The 22,561-nt window shown below is 37.9% G+C and overlaps 1 protein-coding gene across 3 annotated transcripts in view; it reads right to left on the bottom strand.

Moving 5' to 3' along the window:
- LOC139694843 (uncharacterized) overlaps positions 1-22,561 on the bottom strand; it is a 257,773-nt gene that overhangs the window by 82,386 nt on the left and 152,826 nt on the right. For 2 of the 3 annotated variants that reach the window (XM_071593364.1, XM_071593365.1), the window contains 2 exons: positions 2,840-2,917; positions 1,029-1,139 (listed from right to left, as the gene is read on the bottom strand). In XM_071593364.1, the coding sequence (XP_071449465.1) occupies positions 1,029-1,139; positions 2,840-2,917 (189 nt within the window). Of the gene's footprint in view, positions 1-1,028; positions 1,140-2,839; positions 2,918-4,266; positions 4,378-7,978; positions 8,096-11,053; positions 11,504-19,909; positions 20,021-20,762; positions 20,895-22,561 lie in introns of all 3 variants that reach the window. The other variant, XM_071593363.1, reaches the window with a different exon arrangement.

The following is a 22,561-nucleotide window of genomic DNA, read 5'->3' as shown; positions in this document are numbered from 1 at the left end:
CATAGTTAACCTAGCTCACAATTTTAACTTGTCTACGGACACAGGGGAAGTTCATTCCTACCCATTGGACGATCTTTTATTGACCATGTGTGGGTGCTAAAAAGGGATCAAAAAGTGGAAATTTCATGAAATTGGTGGCAGTTGATGCTTTCACCATATTTGTGTTCGTGACTTCAGGAAAAAAGAGAAGAAGCACAGAAAACAGTGGCCACAACGAGTGCAGAGATCTTCAATTTTTTGGTTTTCAGTTCGGGAGTTTTGGGATCCCTCAGAGCATTCTTTCTGTAAGTGCCCCTTTGTTTCAATCAAAAATATTAGAGGAATTATGCTATCATTTCTGTGACAGAACACTGATTGGCCCTCTATCACACAGCTCACGCACACTGAACCATTCAATATGAAGTTTGATCACATGATACACGATTATGAAAACCAAACAATATGGAACACAATGATTCAACTTTTCAATATCATCTTCAACCAGACCCCAGGACCCTACCAGATGTGCACCGGCCAGTTTTTTGTTTCTGCAAAGAGAATTGAGCTACCCCTGGAGCTCCAGTAGCAACTTTTCTATAAGATGACTGATGGCAAAAGAGGAGCAGGTGTATTGGATACAAACACTGTAAAGATTAAAGGTGAAAAAGAAATCAGTGGCAGCCCTGTGGTGATAGATGAAAGAAACATGAGATTACCACCAGGGACTTGGCACCCCTTTGAACCAAACTGCCAAGAACAGGACTGAATAATGAATCAGACATGCTAATGAGATAGTTGACAGAAACCATGAGAATATCAATAACTACATTAAATAAATAAATAAGTCGATAATAACTGCCCAGCCATAGCCACATTAAGGTCCCTAAAAACAGCCTAGGTGATGATTGTTTTATTATTTTCAGCAGAATAAGACTAACAGTTCCACATACAGTTCAATTTAAATACAAATATTTTTATTCTTTGATCAAACTTTACTAAAATTGCCATCCATTACCCACAAGCTAAAATATTACTTAGGTTGTACTTACCTCAGCCTTTTTAATCACGACTATGCATTTCCTTTTGCCATGCTCGACAGGAGAATTTGATGTTCCTGACGTCCCTGATGTCCTAATGAAATTGTCCAGCATTCCCTTTCCCTACATTAAGAAAATAACATTGGTTAAAATATCCAGGGAAATACATACACACTGGCTTTTACAATTCAGTTAGTCTTTCAACTGTGTTGTGTCATTTGAAATAGCAAACTCTCACTTCTACTTGATTAAATTGGAATTACACACCATGGAATGATAATAATAATCACATGCAACTAAACATTATCCAACTCCATTGTTCTGTTTTGATTTGTTTTAGTAGAAGTTTTGCTTACCACAACCTGAAACACCAAGCAAGTGCAAAGTGTATGTAAATAAGGTACAGGCACACTCAATGTAATCAATTATATTTCCTCTATTTCTTCTGCTTTTGTCCAATTACGTAGCTCACAATTTAAACCTGCCTACCCATAAAGGTGAAGTTTACACCCACGTATCACACACAGCTCATGCACACTAAACCATTCAATATTAATTTTGATCAAAGGATATTATTATTAGGTAATCTACCGTTTAAGGTAGGTTTTTGGACGGACACAACTACCAAACAAACATTTTATTACTCCCAACAAAATCCATCATCCTACTCTATATCAGGTCCCTCTTCATCTCAGAGTACTCTCTTCCTCCCGTCCATCATCCCTATCCTGTTCCTTCCCTTTCCTCTTTTGCCCAACATTCTACCCTCTATCACAGTCTTCAACATCCCACTGCCGGTCAATATCCCCTTTATCCACTTTTCCTGCCTACATAGGATTTCTCCCAACAAACCCGTCTCTTCGCCCACCATACCAAGTACTTCCTCGTTTGTTTCTTCTCTGCCAATTTCACCTTCTCCATTCCTCTCCACACCCACATTTCAAAAGCCTCCAATCTACGTCTATCCTCCTGCTTCAATATCAAAGTTTTTCCGAGTCTTTTCTTAACATCCTTACTCAACGTCCTTGTCATCAACTCCCTCCTCCTTGTCAAAGCCACTTTGCCTAGCGCAATTCTTCTCCTTATATCCCTACTACTTTGACCCTGTTGGTCCAAAACACTTTCAAGATACGTAAACTGTTTTACCTGCTCTAGTTTTTGCCCTCCCATTTTAATGTTAAGCTTAGCCATCTTCTTTCTAGAAAATCGCATAACCTTTGTTTTATTAATATTGATTTTCATCCCATATCTGCCACACTGAATTTCCAATTCACTAAGTAATGCTTGCAACCCCTTGGCTGACTGACAAAATAAAGCTTGGTCATTAGCATGCCCAACTGATTTTACGATTTATAACTTTCATTCCTACTTCCAGTTCTTCCCATGCCTCTTTAATCATTTCCTCTGCATACAGGTTTAACAGCAACGGTGGTAATGGGCAACCCTACCTTACACCCCTTCCTAACACTGCCCAACCAGACTCCCCGTTCCTCACTCGAACCTGAGCAGTCTAAGACATGCACCGGTTGCGGATAAGCCTCCTTTCCCTCCAATCTATTCCTATTTTCCACAAGAATACTCATTAGTTTTTCGCAATTCACTCTATCAAATGCTTTTTCTAAATCTACAAAACAGGCAAATACCTCCTGGTTGTGTCCTATATTCCTCTCGTTTAATAATCTCATTACTGCAATGGCATCACGCGTACCTCTCCCCTTCCTAAACCAAAACTGATCATCCCCTAAGTAATCACTTGCCCTACTGTCTAACCTTTTGTTTATTATCCTGAGAACAACTTTAGCTGTGTGGGATATCAAACTTACCTTCCTGTAGTCCTCACATGAATTTGATATTACTGAGGTCCCTGAAGTTCCAATGAAATTGTCCAGCGTTCCCTTTCCCTACATTAAGAAAATAACATGGGTTAAATATCTAAGGAAATACATACACACTGGCTTTTACAATTTAGTTAATGTATCAACTGTGTTGTGTCATTTGAAATATCAAACTCTCACTTCTACTTGATTAAATTGAAATTACACAACATGGAATGTTAACATTAACACTTAACTAAACATTGACCATCTCCACTGTGTCGTTTTGATTTGTTTCAGTAGAAGTTTTGCTTACCACAATCTGAAACACCAAACATATGTAAAGTGTACGTAAATAAGGTACAGGCACACTCAATGTAATCAATTATATTTCCTCTATTTCTTCTGCTTTTGTCCAATTACGTAGCTCACAATTTAAACCTGCCTACCCATTAAGGTGAAGTTTACACCAACCAACAGAACGATCATTTATTGACCATGTTGGTGAAATAAGGGATCAAAAAGTGGAAATTTCATGAAATTGGTGGCAGTTGATGCTTTCACCATATTTGTGTTCGTGACTTCAGGAAAAAAGAGAAGAAGCACAGAAAACAGTGGCCACAACGAGTGCAGAGATCTTCAATTTTTTGGTTTTCAGTTCGGGAGTTTTGGGATCCCTCAGAGCATTATTTCTGTAAGTGCCCCTTTGTTTCAATCAAAAATATTAGAGGAATTATGCTATCATTTCTGTGACAGAAAACTGATTGGCCCTCTATCACACAGCTCACGCACACTGAACCATTCAATATGAAGTTTGATCACATGATACACGATTATGAAAACCAAACAATATGGAACACAATGATTCAACTTTTCAACATCATCTTCAACTAGACCCAAGGACCCTACCAGGTGTGCATCAGCCAGTTTTTTGTTTCTGCAAAGAGAATTGAGCTACCCCTGAACCTGCAGTAACAACTTCTCTATGAGGGGACTGGTGGCGAAAGGGGAGCACGCATATTAGATATAGCCACCGTAATTATTAAAGGTAAAAAAAAAACCGTGGCAGCCCTGTGGTGATAGATAAAAGAAACATGATATTACCACCAGGGACTTGTCACCCCTTTGAACCAAACTGTTAAGATCAGGATTGCATAATGAATCAGACATGCTAATGAGACAGCTGACAGAAACCACAAGGATATCAATAACTACATCAAATAAATAAATAAGTCGATAATAATTGCCCAGCCATAGCCACATTAAGGTCACTAAGAACAGCCTAGGTGATGATTGTTTTCATCTTTTCAGCAGAATGAGACTAACAGTTCCGCATACAGTTCAATTTAAATACAAATATTTTAATTGTTTATCAAACTGTACCAAAATTTCCATCCTTTACCCATTGGCTAAAATATTACTTAGGTTGTACTTACCTCAGCCTTTTTAATCACGACTATGCATTTCCTTTTGTCAGGCTTGACAGGAGAATTTGATGCTCCTGGGGTCCCTGATTTTCCAATGATATTGTCTAGTCTTCCCTTTCCCTATATTAAGAAAATAACATTGGTTAAAATATCTAAGGAAATACATACGCAGAGTTTATACAATTTAGTTAATGTTCCACTGTGTTGTGTCATTTGAAATAGCAAACTCTCACCTCTACTTGATTAAATTGGAATTACACAACATGGAATGTTAACATTCACACACAACTAAACATTAACCATCTCCACTGTTCTGTTTTGATTTGTTTTAGTAGCAGTTTTGCTTACCACAACCTGAAACACCAAACAAATCCACAGTGTAGGTAAATAAGGTACAGGGACACTCAATTTAATCAACAATATCCGTATTCAATTGTTCCAGGCTCAAATATGTGGAAGTCCATGTTCATTAAATGAGGAACACAATGTAAATTTCCAATGTTCTTTATTTATGTACAACTAGTTTCAACACTTAGCCGTCATCATCAGGAACAAATTAATCAAGCCATGGTCCATTTACATACCATTCACGAGGGAGAGGGGGGGAGGGGGTGAGATTGGGGGGGGAGGGAAAAAGTCTGGTAGCGATCCGCGTAGATGGGAAGGAGGAGAGGGGTGTTAAGCATCAGGGAAGGTAATTGGTTGGTTTACAGTGAGGGGGTGGGGGGTTGTTGGGTCTTTCTGTGAAGGAAAGGGTTACTTCCAGGATTGGGGAGAGGTATTCAAACAATAAATCGTTAATCAAATGAACCTTTTTTTAATTCTTTCTGATGTCTACCTCTTCCCACTTGTCTATCCTAATTCCTTTGTCCATCTGGCTTCTGACTTCCAGGTTGAAATCACTCCCATGATTTTCTTCCCCTAGATACTTGCCGAAGTGAGATTGCCTGAGGTCACAAATTCTAAAACAGCATTTATGTTACTCCACCTGTGTTTTTAATCATATCCCCGTTTGGCCTATGTATGAGGGAAGTTCGAAAAGTAAGGTCTTCTATATTTTTGTCATGAAAAATCAAATTTATTCTCAACTTTGTGTATATAAGCAGCTTTTGAATACCATCGTCATGAAGCCAACTGACGAAGGCTTCTTGCACTTCCTCGCCTGACTTGAATTTCTGTTCTCCAAGGTGTTTTTGGAGAGCAGTAAACAAGTGGTAGTCGCTGGGGGCAACGTCCGGACTGTAAGGAGGGTGCTCAATGATATCCCAGCCGAATTCATTGAGTAGGGTGGTTGTTTTATGTGACACATGTGGACATGCATTGTCATGATGCAAACACATTCCTTTGGTGAGACACCATGTTGTAACCAAGGACCTCCAACTCAATATCCTGCAAGGAGAAGTATCCACTCTCTTCATTAAGGCCTTCCTTTATCTCATGAAGGGTAATTCTCCGGTTATTGCCCACCATTTTGTCAATTGGAGCCACCATTGATTCCGGCAAACTCGGCTGCCCCGACCGCTGCTTATCATGGACGTTTTCCCGGCCATCAAAAAACTCCCAGCACCACTTCCGCTCGTTTTTGATGCCCATACACTTATTACCGTACACTTCCACTGAATGGTGATGAATTTATATAGGAGAAGCAGTCGTCAGTTGGCTTCACGACGTGGGGGGAGAAAGGTACGATGCCGGTATTATACAGCTGCTTACAAGGATGCATCAAGTGATTGACTATCAAGGCCACTATGTAGAAATATAGCTTAATGCTCATCCTTTCCTACGATGTACGCAAAGTTGAGAATAAAATGATTTTTCATGAAAAACAATAAGGGAGCTTACTTTTTGAATCGCCCTAATATATAGCACTCCAGTCCTTACAAGTGACTAACTTATAAATGCCACTTTTATTTTGTTTTCCTACTTTATTCAATATTTAGTATTGAAGAATGATTTTAAGTTATCCGTATTGTAAAAGATATTTGATATTTTTCCCTAGGAAAGAGGTTGACTATCTTTTGTGAAATCAATCCATAATTAGGGAGCTTACACTATTTGTAACCTCTTCCATCCACATTAACTGGTGATGGGCGAATGGGTGATGTCTAACGCACATCACTTCGACCTTCGACAGGTCGAAGTGATGTGCGTTAGATAAGGCTGAGAAGATAAGCAAGCTACTATGGAAGCATAACATAACCACTAGGTTCTCCACAGCCAGAAAAATCAGCGACATAATATCTAAGTCAAAGGACAAAATCCCCGATCTCATGCACGAAGGTGTTTATGAGATAAAGTGCACGTGTGGGAAGTCATATATCGGTCAAACAGGAAGGTCCATCAGATGCATGACCAAGGAGCACCAAAGAGCCACAGATAAGAAACAGTTCTGTCTTTCGGCAATTGCCGAACATGCGTGGTCGGAACCCGGACACTCTATAAAGTTCGACCAGACTAGAGTGCTGGCAGGAGAAAGGCGAGATTTTCCACGACTCATCAGATAAGGGGTGGAAATAATAAAAAATCCATACAACTTCAACCGTGAGGACGGCTACACCCTGACCTCCACTTGGAAAAGGGTGAGTCCCATTTGCCATCAAGAAAGAGCCAATCAGAGAGCTGCTGGTCAGCCAGCGTCTCCTATAAATAGCGGCCAAAATGCAACGCACATCACTTTGACCTGAAGACGCCTCCAGGACTGGGGGCAAAACAGTTGTCTACCAACTAAACTACGCGACAGTAATTCCCGGAAATCAGCATGGATTCATCAGATGGCACCAAAGCCTAATGATTAATTTAATCCTATACCTAAATAACTCCTTAATTTTAGAGAACAACCGTCATCCACGTCGTTGTGACGCATGGTAAAGAAGCGAACTCCAACTGAAATCCAGCAATGAACTTATTCGGTGACTTCAAGAAGCTCACAAAAGTTGAGGGTTACCGGCAGCGACAGATTTTTAATTTTGATGATACGGGTAACTCCTGGAAGGTGATGCAAAAACACACCTAGACGAGTACGAGTAACTACAGAGGACAATGCATTTCCCAGACACAAGCCAATGAAAGGCCATCTCACGCTGCTATTTTGTGCCAATGCAAGCAGCAATTTCAAAGTGAAACCCTCGCTTGCTTATAATTCAGAAATTCCATGAACCTTGAATGGAGTGTTAAATCCAGAGGAGCAGGCTAAATGCGATTTGGAGGTTACGGGAAACCCTTGTATCATACCATTCATATGAAGCATCACCCTAATAAGGCAAAGGCAATGCATGACAGAAATTTATTTAATGATAATACCGAGTCATTCTTCACAAAATTATGAATCATTGGCAAGAACAAATGTCTCCAGGGATATTTCTGGTAAAAGAGATTAAGAAATGTATCCTAATAAATACGCTAATTATTTCAATTCGTTTTTCGTTTTCACAAATCAAGTTCGCATTCTGGGTTTGTTCGTTCCACGATAAAAGAAAAGATGAACATATGTACAATTCTAAACAATTAACACATGATTTTCTTTGAAAAATCATGCATATAATTTATTTTTTCCAGCATGAAACGCATTAAGTATTTTCATTAATTTAGACGCAAAAAACTGTTTCACTAAACGTGTGTTTTGCTTTACGAGAAATTTTGCAGAAAGAATTATGCTTGTCATACATTGTTCCACTGTGTGTGCAATTATTACTCAAAAACTGAAGCTGAAAGTTTTTCTCACCTTTTCCTCCTCCATTAAATCATCATTTGAGTGCAAGTCAGATTCCTTAGAATCAGAAGAGCTGGATGAAGAGGGGTCATCATTTTTGGGAGGAACTTCACTTCTCTTTACTTCACCCTGAAAAAAAAGCAAGCATCACAAATAGCAAAGAGAGAAGAAGGCTGAAGATGATACAGATTTTCTCTTAACCCTTTCGCTCTCACAGAATTTTTGGTTTTTAAGCCCAGAAATCCAATGCCTTTTTTCTGCATTTTTAAAGCTTTTTTTTTTCGAATAATTTTTGTTAGTGTGTTTTTAGGTCAAAGATATTGAAATTTTAACTGAAAATATTAGTTTATAATTAAAAATACTTTGGATGAGCAAAGAATAAGTAATTTCATTAAATAATTTTGGTAAAAAAATTTTTAATGAAACAAATGTTTTCATAAATATTATAACTATTAAAATCTATTCATTTATCTAATACTGAATCATGTATTATAATATTTTACATATTTATCTCTATTACATCCACATTTGACACTTATATTCCAATTTGCTCATGAGATACAATGCATAATTTGAATTAGTGCCTTTCACACTGTCAGCATATGCGTTCAGCCAAACACTTCTCATGCTTGCCTTTATTACATCTAATGCAGACAGCTCTGGATATATACATATATATTTTTTTAGAGTTGCATACACGACAATTAGCTTCATGTTTGCGTCATGCTTTTGCACTCCTACTTTTGATGAACTGCCTCAAATTAAAAATCCACTCTTTTCCCAACTGCTCAATGATACTGATAACAAATGCTAGCTTTGGTGGAGGTTTCCCAGGTCTTTTGTAATTTCCCTTATTTAGAATACAACTATCCAAATCATCCTCTTTTTTCATCCATGTTAGTATAAAGCATCATAACTGAAGTCTCCGTCCCCCAATAAATTTATTATAATGCCAAATAGTTTCTGGTTTCTACATAATTTTATCATTCGCACATATGTTAGACTTTATATCTTCATCTATCACAGTTGCTCGATTTGATAGAAGTCCATTTTAGAGATTGTTTTTCCTAGCAACTACAGGAAAGAACAGGTCCTGACCAACAGTTAACTTGCCCAACTAAAAATTTCCCCTTCCAATTTTCTGGAAGAAATTTCCTTTTTTTTCTTACAGTACAGGTTGCATAGCTTCCAAGAGAATGAATTTTTCAAACAAGTGGAATACACATAAAGAAATAGCCAACAAACGCATGATAAACCTTCTGAAAATAATTCCCTCTTTGCAAAAGTTTGATTACCACCGTATATGCCAATTCATTCTCTTGTATTTCAGGCTTTGTCCGTTTTAATCTTGGCTCCTCTGTTTGTGAAGACCACAAGGCAATAACTGGACACAATGGCACAGCATTCCGAATTTGATCTTCATCGATGATGTGTCTTGTTAAGTAAATACTGGAATAACGCTTTTATATTTTTTGCTTTGAGTGTTCTACATTTCTGTTTTCTTTTTCACAAAAAAGAACGGAAAATTTCGGCTACCATTTTGTCTCACATAAAGTATTCGACTATGAATGACAACATTATGGCAGAAGTGCATGGCAGGCCGTTCATACAAAACTACAGAAAAAGAATGAAAGAGATAGGGTAATCCACATGTATATCACAAAACCAAAAGTCGTGAACAGAAGAATAATTTTACCTGACGATTCATGGCCGATTACCTACGTCTGGGATGAAAAAAGATACTTACAATTAATTTGGTTAGTGTAAAATACAAAATTTATAAAAAGTACTCCCATTTTGAAAGAATGAACAAACAAATACATTATATTTAGTTTAACAGAGATTAACACTTAATATGTGTTGAATAATTAATTTTTAACTAGCTTAAAACTAGAGCTGATACATTGGCACCTTGAGCTTTTGAAGGTAAATATGGGAAGCTGATATATCAGGACCTTAAGCGTCAAAGGGTTAAGATAACAACAAGGTTCCTCAGAAAATAAAACAGAATCTTCCCACCGGAGCACAAACATAGGTGCTAATTTGATTTCTTATTCTTTCCAATAAAAAAATAGCTGTCCCTCTCATCCCATTAAAGGGCTGCATTGTTCCTGATATTCATGTTTTTAATATGCTGTGAATTCCAACAACTTCTTAATATTTTTGAAGATGAAAGGATTAAAAATTTCACTGATACCAAACATGGATGAAACATCAGACCCATCAGCAATTTAAGTGATCCACTAGTTACATTTTATCTCCCAGAACACATTTAGTTTTTAAGTGGTTAAGCCTTTTCTAAGAGGGCGTGGTAAAAATATGCTGATTTAATCAGCTTTAAAAATGTCCTTTGATGAAAAAAATTCATAAAATATAGGCAAAGTGTAAATTGCCAACTCCAATGCTGACTTACCAGAAACACCTTTGAATATAAATTCCATTCCTCACTTTGAACCATTCCAACCGACCAGGAATAGAAATGGGATTCCTAACTTGAAAGCCAAAGAGTCCGCCTTAGCCATTAATATAGGATCAAAAACAATCATTTGCCCTCCTCTTCATTCTCAAACTTATTTTTCTATAGCCCTCACGCATGGCTGCCTTCCTATTTTAAAGATGGAAATCATCACTGATCATTCAAAATCTTCCAGCAAAATTCCTCCCTATTAATGCCATAAATTAGCCCAAAAAAACTCTTCCTCCCATGTTTTCCTAACCATTAAATAAATTCATGGGAATGGTATGCACTCCCACTGCCATTTCAGATTTCAATTACATTAATGTCCTTTCTATCTCATCATCGAGTAAGCCTCCATCAAAGCTATCCCCATCTATTTCACATTCTCTCTCTATTTAAGTTTCCTAATCAAATATCTTTACAATATATTATATTTTATTCAATAAATAAAGTGGAACTTCTCCTTGACAAGCACAAGGTAAATATAAATCAACATGTAGATGATTAAACTTTAAACATCTATTAATACTACTCGTTCACCACCTTTAGGCCGCATATGAAGCAAGGGTTGCAGCAAGGAAGAGTAACAAAAAATGATGATTTTCTAACTTCAACAGAAAAAAAAGTACCTTGTTTCCCATGGATGTCTGTGGTTTAGGTGCCAAATGACCAGAGCTCCTGTCCTCTCTTCCAGATGCTTCAGAAGTGGACGCCATGTGATTTACAGATTTGTCTTCCACTGAGCTTCTTCCTGATGGCTGTGTAACTTCCCCTTTCAAACCTAATCCACTTGATGATTTTCCAGCAGGAGACACACATTTTGGAAGTGTAACAGGATCATTACTTTGTTGAGCACCTAACAAGGAGGGTGGGGGAGGTATTAGTTTATCCTCCAGCTGACTAAGTTCAGGACACTTCATAGAGGCAGTTTGGCATATTTCATATGATCGCTTAAGATCAACTGAGTCCTTATCCTCTTTGGAAGCTGGATCCTCCAATTCTTTCTCACTGACAGACTCAGGCAGAGTGGAAAGGGTTGACGAGAGGTGCGGTTTCTTTGGATCATCAGAAGAATCACCCTATGAAAGAAAAAAATTATCATTTCACAAATACCACACAAATTTTCAAAATACACTGAAGCCCCTCTTTTATTCTTCTGCACGGGACAGATGACAGAAGTCTAAATCAAGGGAGAATACACTGCTAAAGGAAAGGTAATTCCAGAAAATGGAAGCAAAATATCAATTTTAAGACCGTGATATCGAATACAACCCTCGTATGAGCACCAAGAACACAACATTTAGAAGACTCTTGAGTCCCTCCCACTGTCCAGGAATCTCTGACAAGAATCTGCAGACAATTTTCATTTAACTTTGGACTCAAATAAAAATCAAGAATTAGCCAATTATTTTTCAACAACCAAAAAATATCATCAGTTGAAATGGGTACAAAATAATGAAAAAAAAACAATTTTTTCATAAATATAACACTGGTAATTTCATTCAAATACTATGCACTGGAATCGCAATCACTTGCACCACATTTAAATTAACTAATGAAATAAAATTATTCTAGCACTATGTCGTTTCCAATTGCACATTTCATAATATACTGTCCACTCCATCAATTTTTTCAAATATTAAAAGCAAAAGGTTGTGATTATTTGTGTCAATCTTTAGGGATGAATGGCTCAGTTGACTATTGTTTGTTTCTTATGTTCCACCCTTCAGCCATTTCCACACAGGAAAGCGATGTCGAATGAATGGAAGATGTATTTCGTTGAGGATAGTGAGGCAGTGATGCAAGGGACATCAAAAGCAATTGAATGAAAGATAGATGGACGCTGCCTTGCATACAGGAGAGGGCCTAAGATTGTAACTTTTATAGAAAGTCTTTTTTCTTCTCAGCATCGTGAGGAATCAGCAAAATCATGAAATAAATTAAATGATATATTATGAAAACTCAATTCAACCGTCCTTCTGCTTTACTGCAAGGGTTTTCCAGGTCTATATTTATTTCCTGGTATCTATAACTATGTACCTCCGGTCCGTACTTCCAGAACTGAACATGAAATGCCATTGCAATACAAAAAAATAAATAAATTATTGATTTTTAAATATATCTTTCACTTTATATTTTCATAATAATAAAACTATTTTAAAAAATAATTTAAAAAAATGTTTAAAAAATTATTTTGCAACTGGTATAACTCAAAACAGGGTATTACATGTAAACCCACATCACACTCTTCACATATACCTCACATCTGTATGTTTTTTATTTCCCTATGCACCACATGTATTTTTTAGTTTGAAATAGTTTTGCATGCTTCTGAATTTTCATTTTTTTTTGAGTCAATCAAAATCAAAAAGTCAATACGAGGACGATCTGAAAGATTCTTGGCCAGATGATGAAAATGGCAGTTTATGATTTCAAAAATAATTGATTTTTCTACACAATCACCTTTAATATTACTTCATGATACATGTCCCAGTCAAAGGCTTCTGTCTATTTCTACGGCTTGTTCTTTAATTCTGCTGCTTATTAAATTGGTCTCCCCCTATTCTCAAGCTATATGCTGATTGTGTGCATAATGTTTGCCTCATAAGTTCTTCTGTATTTGTTTGTTACCTTAGGGCCAGTAGCATACAATCTTTCATGTTGGTGAGAGTTCACGCTGAACTGTGTGCCCCTCTTTCCCCATGTCCTTTCATGTTGGACAAGTAGATACGGCATTTTCTGATTTGTAATGGTTGTCTCTGCGACAAATATTTAAGTCTTTGAAAAGTAAGGTCATTGAAGAAGCACACATTGCTAATGGTGAAAATAGTGATTTGATTGGTGAGTAATGACCTATCTGTTTTTCATCCATTGTTACATATATATGCTGAAAATCACTCTTATTGTCGTCAAGTGTGCCAAGCACCGCTATGAAAGTGTCATTCGAATGTATTTTTTGATCCACAGTGAACACTTGGTCAGCACCCATATTGCTTATAGCTTTATCATGATCAATTCCTCAAGCAAAATGTAACAAATTCCTTCTTTAATATCCCTACAGCATTAGCAATTTCACATAACTTCATGCGCAACTCTTCCACAACCATATCGTGCTCCTTTTCATTGATTTGAGTGTGGTTGCACTTTTGGAATGCCCTTCACTTGGATCATCTCGGAGAGTTTCATGGCAATCCTTGAACTTGGTCACCAATTTCTCCACAGTGGAAGTTGAAAGAAAAGAGTCCCAAAACACATTTAATGTCTTCGAATGAATTTTGATCAGCATTGAACCTTCTTTTATGCAGAATTTTATCAGCACGCAAGACCCTATTTTTTCACTTCTTAACAACACTACAACTGATTCAAGGAACAGTCTACAGGGAATTGCTGGATGGAATGGATTGCAATTTCAAACCATGCCTACTCATCACTGCACCAACATGAGAGGAAAAATCATGCAAGTAGTGATGCTTTCTATGGGTGAAGCTGAGAATGTTTCAAACCACCCTCGTATTACTGGAGCATGTCCACCTGACTTACCACCACTGCTCCTCCCTTATCACTAGCAAATTTTCCCACTATTTCCCCAATGAGGTAGTTATGAAATTTTTACCGCAGATAATTTGGTGTCATTGGCAACACACTTTAAAATATTGAATTCACAAATATAAACAAAAAAAGATGCACATATCCACTACATGATTAAATGCTTTTATACCTTCTAACAATCTTTCCCATGGATTCAACAGAAGTCAATACAAGTCTTACTCATAAACTGCACCCATCCCATTTTTCTAATCCATAAAATTTTTTGGTTTCAAAATTTTTCTGGTTCTGCACTTGCATGCAGTCTACGAGGGTGGACGTGTTTTCTCATCGCTCCGAGGAAGTGAAAGTTTGTGGCCAAAATGCCTGGGTAGGTCATTCCGGAGAGTAAAGTGGTGATTAAGTGCAAGGTCTGTAAAAGGAACTTAAAAAAACGGTGCCCAATCCACGGATTGTGGATGTTGGTTTCACTTCAAGTGCAGTAAGAAGACCATGAAGGAGTGTATTCAAGAAGGGTGGAAGTGTGAACAATGCGAAAAGTGTGTTTCAAATGAACTAGGCAAGAAAGACTCTACAATAGAAAAGCTAAGGAGTGAACTTCAAACGGCTAAGGAAGTAATAGCAGCCCTAAAGGATGAAAATGAGAGGTTAAAATGTCAACTAGATAACAAATGTGAACGTTTCGAGGCTGTTGTTGCAGAGACAGCAGATGTAAGAGACGCACTGAAATGAGAGCACCAGGAAAACGCCGCAGTGCTGATTTGTGTGAAGAAGGCAGCACAAGAGAAGGAAATTCAGTTAGGGAAGGTCAATCACATCCACAAGGAATGTGTGAACCAAAGAAGAATAACACAAAGATTAGAATCATGGGGGATTCTATCATAAGAGTCAGCGAAGAAGTTTGCGAGGAAGGTGGGGCAATGGTAAATTGTTTCCCAGGTATAAGAACGGAGCAACTGTAACACAAAATTGAGGAGATGGAGGGTGAGCGGGAAGAGGAAGTGGTGATCCAACACGTTGGCACAAATGATGTCCGAGGGGCTAAAACAGGTGACCATGTAGTTGGATTGGTGTGGGATTTACACATGGCAGCAAATAAAAAATTTAAAACGGCAAACATAGTGATTGGTGGGATTATAAGAAGAAAAGATATTTGGGACCGCAAAATCGACTATATTAACGAGGGAATAGACTGGGTGTATCAAAGACTAGGTTTATTCTTTGTTGATACAAACTGCTGGGTTAACGACGGCCATTTGGGGATAGATGGTGTCCATCTTAATAGAAGGGGCTCCCATAAGCACAGAAGACTACTAGGCAATTTAATAAACACATACAAGAAGCAGGGAAACTTATAGGGGTCAGCCGAGGTGATTTGGAAGTGGAAATCAACAGTCACCGCAGAGGCAAAATAACTTTCTGAGCGACGGTCTCATACAACGGGGGAGAGTTCACAGAAGAGTCTGTCAGACGAAGAAGAACTGAAGCAGGGACCGGAAGCGGAGAGCGGAGGACACTCGACGAGCGTGTGCAGAGTGTCGCCTAGTGGCTCTAAAAGCAGACCTAAGAGTGTGCACGGTAAAGATGGTAAAATTGAAGCAAAGGGCTAAAATATCCTCCAGGTAAACTGTGGAAGTATCCTCAACAAATCTAGAGAATTTGAGACTGTAATAGATGCGTGTAATCCCAACATCATAATTGGCACAGAATCTTGGCTTAACAATAGCATTACATCGGCCAAAATTTTTCCATCAAATTACAATGTCTATCGAAGGGATCAAGGTGGGAGGGGCGGAGGAGTATTCATTTGTGTTTGCAGCAACATAATAAGCTTTTCAGATTGGAAACAAAGTAACTGTGAGATGATGTGTGTAAGGATACGAGAAGCAGAAAGTAGCAAATGGTTAAAAATAATTGCTCTGTATAGAAGTCCATGCGAAAATATGCACTCGCTGGACATCCTTGCTGACTATTGTTCTGAAAAACCCCAAGATAACATCATCATAGCCCGGGAGTTAAACCTTCCAGAAATAGGGTGGGGGGGGGGGGCAAAAGAGCGGGTGGCGGGGAGGCACAAGATCTGGTAAATCGCCCCATTAACGAAGAAGGGTTTACCCAGGTAGTAAATAAGCCCACAAGGGGAGAAAATACCCTCGACGTTTTTCTACTTAGACCTCCAAACCCTATCATTAGTATAGATGTCTTTCCAGGAATAAGTGATCACGCAGCAGTGTGTGTTCAAATGGACTGGTATAGATCAACAAAGGGAGCTATGGAGGATGAAAAGAAAATTTGGCAATATACCCGGGCAGATAGGGAAGGGTTCCAGGAATTTTTAAGGGGCAAGTTTCCTGGATGAGCAGCTAGTGGAGCAACCGTGGAGAAAATATGGGAAACATTCAAAGAAATAATTTTTGAAGGGCAAATGAAGTTTGTTCCCATAAAAAAATTAAAACAGAACCATTAAACAGAAACAGAAACCGGAGTACTACAACAAAACCATTAAAAACTCAAGAGAGCGGTAAGAAAGGCAAACAGATTAAAGAATGAAAGTAAAGAAATGTCACACCATTATAGGACCTTGGTCCGGAACCAGGGAAAATAAGAGGGCAAAGAAAAATTTCTTATACATGCAATTTCAAAAGACAATGCAACGAAATTCTATAGATTCATGAGAATGAGGAAAGACAACAGGGAACGTGTGAATATATTAAAAACTAAGGAAAATGGCATTGTAACAGATACTGTAGAAATAGCAAATATGTTCAACTCCTGCTTTACGGATGTTTTTCGGGGAATAGAAAACAAAAAGGAAAATAAGGCTTACCTAAATAGCTCAGAAACAACAGAGAACTTCATCAGCATTAAAGCACCAAATAGCTTACTGCCCTCGACAAATGGCATTATCATGGAAGACTCGTATTTTGTGAAAAAAATAAGGAGGATGAGGAAAAATAAGTCAGTGGGACCGGATAATATCTCAATTGACATTCTAAAACTGATTGATACAGCAATACCTTTGTACCTGAGTCATCTATTCAAAGTAACTTTAAATAATGATGCCTTGCCCAATGATTGGAAAAAAGCAAATATTACACCTATTTTCAAGAAAGGGGATAAAACAATAGCCAACAATTGTAGACCGGTAAGCATAACCTCAGTTGTTTGCAAAACAATGGAAAAAAGAATCGCTGACTACATTCGGGAAGGGTGGGCAAGAGATAGATGGCAATTCAAACACCAACATGGGATTAGAACGGGATACTCATATGAAACTCAGCTTTTGGGATTAAGTCAATATATCGGCAACACAATAGACGAAGGAAAGGATGTGGATGCAGTAACTGTTGATTTCTCGGCAGCTTTTGACCGAGTGCCTCACGATAAATTATTGTTAAAGTTAGATTCGTTACCATTGGACTTGAGGGTAAAACAATGGATAAAAAATTTTATCAGGGGCAGAACTCAAAAAGTAAATACACCCTCTTTGGGGAAAGAATCCCATGTACCAGTCAATGCAAATATTTAGGCATTTATTTAACTGGGGATCTAGGGTGGGGAGTCCAAGTAGATAATTTGACACGGAAGGCATTTAAAGTATTGCACTGGTTGATGAGAAATATAAAAGGAAGTAGCGTAGCCACAAAAGAAAAAGCATATAAGGTACTGGTATCTCTATCCTAGAATACTCCTCCATAGTATGGGATCCATTAGAGGTGGGACATATTTAAAATATAGAAAAAGTTCAAAGAAGGGCAGCAAGATATGTACTCGGAAGGTACAAAAGAACCTATAGTGTCACAGAAGATTTATCTGGGAAGATTTATGGCAAGGGATAGAAAAGCCTAACTTTAAGTGAAAAAACGAACATAGTTTCAAAGTAAAAATAAGGACGCAAAAAACAAATAAGAAAAACACTCTTTTTTAAATACAACCATTATTGATTGGAACCAGCTGTCTGGAGGTTTGTTTAGCCCTTTCCATCCAATTTTAGAAGTTTTAAGGATAAATGTAAAGCAGCCACTGGGTAATAAACTTCATTGTAGTTGTTAAAATATTGTCTGTAGGTGATGTGGACGGCATTTTGTATGTGATGTAGAAGTGTCAATGCATGTAAATATATATTGTCTCTTATCTGTTTTTATAGTGAGTGTATGTATGTAATTTTCATTGTAAGCGACCATACTTGACCATTGCCACCAGGAAAATCTCCTATTTGCAACGTAACTGTAAAATAATGATAATAATAATTTTTTTTTGAGAAACCTGCCTCTCCCTAATTATGGCATGTGGAGAGCATCTGCACTTCTCACCTCTCACACATTTCAATGCAAGAAGAATATTACAACACTTAAACTGAATCTCTACTTTCTTCACATTTTCATCTAATTTTGGCATACACTTTCTATTCCTTTGAACTGAACCACAAGCATTGGTGACTTTATCATGAAACCAACAAAATAAAGCCTGGCAAATATATCAGAAGTCCCGCTCATTCCTTTTTGTTTTAGGGTCCTTAACTTTTTCTGGAAGTCATAAGTTGGGTAAAACTGGCAGATTAATTCATTAATTAATGGCTAATAAAATTACTACATTTTCCCTCATGTACATATTTCATTAACTCAAGGCAGACCAAGGTAATCAGGTCAAATATTTTATAACTAGTAGACAAATACAATAAAAATATGAAAATAATGATTAAAAGTGATTATAAAAGTCCACCCAAATCCATCATAAGATGACCAAAAACATCCTAGGCGATGCTTGTTTTATCCTTTTCAGCACAGCATGGCAAGCTGAACAAGACTGTTTCACATAGTACTTTAAACAAATACTTCAATTTTTTTATAAAAAAACCATTCACACAGTAATACCCCCTGAAGGTTAGCTTGGTAGGTGATGGCACTGCTCACCCAGTACTACGCCAAACAGCATGAGAAATTTACACCAGGGGGTAGTAGTTTTTAGGGGAGGCGACCGACAACTGAGGTCATTTGGCCTATATAGCCTCTTCCCCCTGAATTTCCCCAAACATTTCAGTAGTTCCACAAGAATTTTGTGCATCCCCATGGCCTTATTTCATTTTTTCTTTCTAATTACTATTCTAACACATCGTGGTGTATGCCTGGACCTAAGCTATCTTCCTCCACGTAATGTTCCTTTTCTATGTCTAACTTTATTGGTCTAAGTTCTTTACTATACAGTTCTTCTTTGTATTTCTTCCATCTCTCTTGGATCTTTCCTAGTAGTAGTTTTTAGGGAGGGCGACCCACAGCTGAGGTCATTTCCAATCCCCTGTCACTATCAAACGCTTCCCTGGAGGAACACATGTGATTAGGTCCTGTAACTGATCATATAGCCTATCTACTTCTTCCATCCTATGAATGCTTGGTAGTAGTTTTTAAGGGGGGCGACCGACAGCTAAGGTCATTTGCGCCATGGGGGATGAACAGGAAAGGATGAATGGTGGACAGAAACCCAGCGTCGGCATTAGCCTACTCTTTACGAAAGGCGCCAAGGGGTCCGCAGCTTAACGTCCCATCCGACGGATGGCGTACTCACTCAAAGTGCCCTCCACAAAGCACCTCAAGTAGGGATCGAGATACCTCTGAAAAATATTCAACACCGCCAGGATATGAACCCGCACCCTCTGGGTGGGAAGCCAGTGTGTTAGCCCCTGCACCATCTCGATCCCTTTTACCAGGGTTTAAGCCAGTTCCTTTCCCTGTGCCGGCTATGGATTCCCAGGAAGATCTGGTGCTCCACACAGGTTGGCTGGAGTTGAGGGTGCCCGTAGATGCTAGCCCAGGAAACAAACCCGGGACTTCTAATCAGTAGTCCAATGCTCTATCCTTGGACTACCGCTACCCATATTTTTTGATCAAACTATAGACAAATTTATTACCCACAGGCTAAGAAATAACTTAGGTTGTACTCACCTCAGCTTTTTTAATCACACCTTTGCATTTCCTTTTGTCAAGTATGACAAGAAATTTTGATCTTTTTGAGGTCCCTGACGTTCTAATGGAATTGTCCAGTGTTCCCTTTCCCTACATTAAGAAAATAACATGGGTTAAAATATCTAAGGAAATACATACGCACAGGTTTTTACAATTTAGCTAATGTTCCAACTGTGTTGTGTCATTTGAAATATCGAACTCTCACTTCTACTTGATTACATTGGAATCAAACACCATGGAATGTTAACATTCGCACATAACTAAACATTGACCATCTCCACTGTGTCGTTTTGATTTGTTTCAGTAGAAGTTTTGCTTACCACAATCTGAAACACCAAACATATGTAAAGTGTACGTAAATAAGGTACAGGCACACTCAATGTAATCAATTATATTTCCTCTATTTCTTCTGCTTTTCTCCAATTACGTAGTTAACCTAGCTCACAATTTTAACTTGTCATCTTTGTTTCCATTCTGTATGCAACTTCAAACAAGGAAACTAATCTTATCAAATGAAATCCTGTTGGAAAGCAATCAAAGCTCGCTTTGTGGAAGAATGAACGAAAGTTTCTTAAACTGAGGCAGTTAATGTTCTTAATTTCACAAAATTATACAATTATGCTGCCAAATTCCATACTTTTTATATTCCAGTCATATTAATGTGATCATTTATCCTCATGAACAGAGATTCCTAATTGTTTATCAAATTGAAATGCTCTCATTACACCTTTCAACACCCTCCACATCAATTTACAACATAAATATGACAAATCCACAAAAGGTTTCACGGAAGTACCAATTATTTTTCAAAATAACTGTTATGGCACTATACCTTGAATTTCTTCGCTGATGGAAGGAGAGATTCATCATCAGAGTTACTGTCTGAACTGTTTGCATCCATGCTGAGGTTACTTGAGGAATCATCTTCTATATCATCTAGGAAATTATTAGAATCCGAATTATCCTGCAAAAAATATGAACATTAAAATTCAGAGATTATTCTTTTATTTTGATCAGGGGAAAAATCATATCATGAAACTTATGTTATTAAGAATTACAAATAATTTCTTCAGTAGAAAGGGACACTTCTAGATCTTTATATCCTTCATTTGAAAATATAAGCGTGAAGCTGCATTTTCTACTTGGGTACCTTCTTCTTCCCACAGCCTTTCCTTCGACCAGGGTTTCTCCCAAACCATTCTAGAATCTTAACCCGATTTAGCCACCAATATAGAGGTGAGAACTCACGACTCCACATGCCCATTAGAAGTCCGATATTTTGGAATTCCTGGACTCAACCATCACCAATCCAACCAATCAGAGAGCTCTGGGCCAATCAGCATCTCCTATTATACACGAGGTTTGTTCAAAAAGTATCGTGACTTTTGTGTTTTACATAAAGTATTTATTTATTCATGAATATCTATTTTGCCCCGTTCAAAGCAATCGCCATTAGATATTATACACTAGTGCCAATGTTTTTTCCAATTCTCGAAGCACTTAAAAAATCATTTTTTGTGATCTTGATCAGCTCCTCCTTCGATGCAGTCATGGTCTCATCAATCATAGCTGGGCGTCATCCTTTCATGGGCCTCTTCAGTTTCGAGAACAAAAAGCCAGATCTGGGACATTGATGATTTTATTAAAGAAAAATACACCATGACATTTAAAAGTCAGTAAAAACCATTCCCCTTGACCATGATTGGAACCTGGATCCCGGTCAAAGCAATGGTTTCTACACTTTCAAATTGTTGCATTGTGATACCATACAGTGGATAGTATAGCAATTTATTTTGACGTGTCAAATGACCAGCATTAGAACTATAGGCGGACCCCCATCCACTATTGAAACCCTTAACGTGAAAAGGACTAAGAAACCATGGATAATGGATGAGACAAATGCAAAGACGGATGAGAGAAGTACATGGAATAATTTAAACAAGAATGTTTGGTATAATGAAGTATAAAGAGTTAAATATCAAATTGAGATGGGCACCAAATAATGGAAAAGAAGCATGGTAGACGATGCAATGCAAGGACATGGAAAGTTTGCAGAGGAAGGATGAAATTAATGCGCTCTACAGCAAGGTTAAATCGCTATCGGGAAGTAAAAAGGGAAGATCTATGCTAACAGTTAAGTGGGTAAGGAATAAGGTGGGTAAGATAATAGTTGAGACAGGAAAGATCCAAGAGAGATGGAAGAAATACAAAGAAGAACTGTATAGAAAAGAACTTAGACCAACAAAGTAAGACATAGAAAAGGAACATTACTACGAGGAAGATAGCTTTGGTCCAAGCATACACCACGATGTGTTAGAATAGTATTTAGAAAGATGAAATCAAATAACGCCGTGTGGATACACAACATTCCTGCAGAACTACTGAAATTTTTAGGAAAATGTAGGGGGAAGAGGCTATATAGGCTGATTCATAGTTCTATGAGGTAGGAACCTGGCCGGAAGACTTTGTGAGACCAGTGTTCGTTCCTGTCCCAAAAGAGGTGGAGGCTACATCATGTGAGGTCTACAGGACAATAAATTTGATATCCCATGCAGCTAAAGTTGTTCTCAGGATTATCAACAAAAGGATAGAGAGTGGGGCAAATGATTACTTAGGGGATATCAGTTTGGG

The sequence above is a fragment of the Hetaerina americana genome, unplaced genomic scaffold (assembly GCF_022747635.1).
Source record: "Hetaerina americana unplaced genomic scaffold, ioHetAmer1.1.p SCAF_57, whole genome shotgun sequence".
Classification (NCBI taxonomy): domain Eukaryota; kingdom Metazoa; phylum Arthropoda; class Insecta; order Odonata; family Calopterygidae; genus Hetaerina; species Hetaerina americana.
Note: the sequence above shows the minus strand (reverse complement) of the source record. Positions and strands in the feature narration are given on the sequence as shown.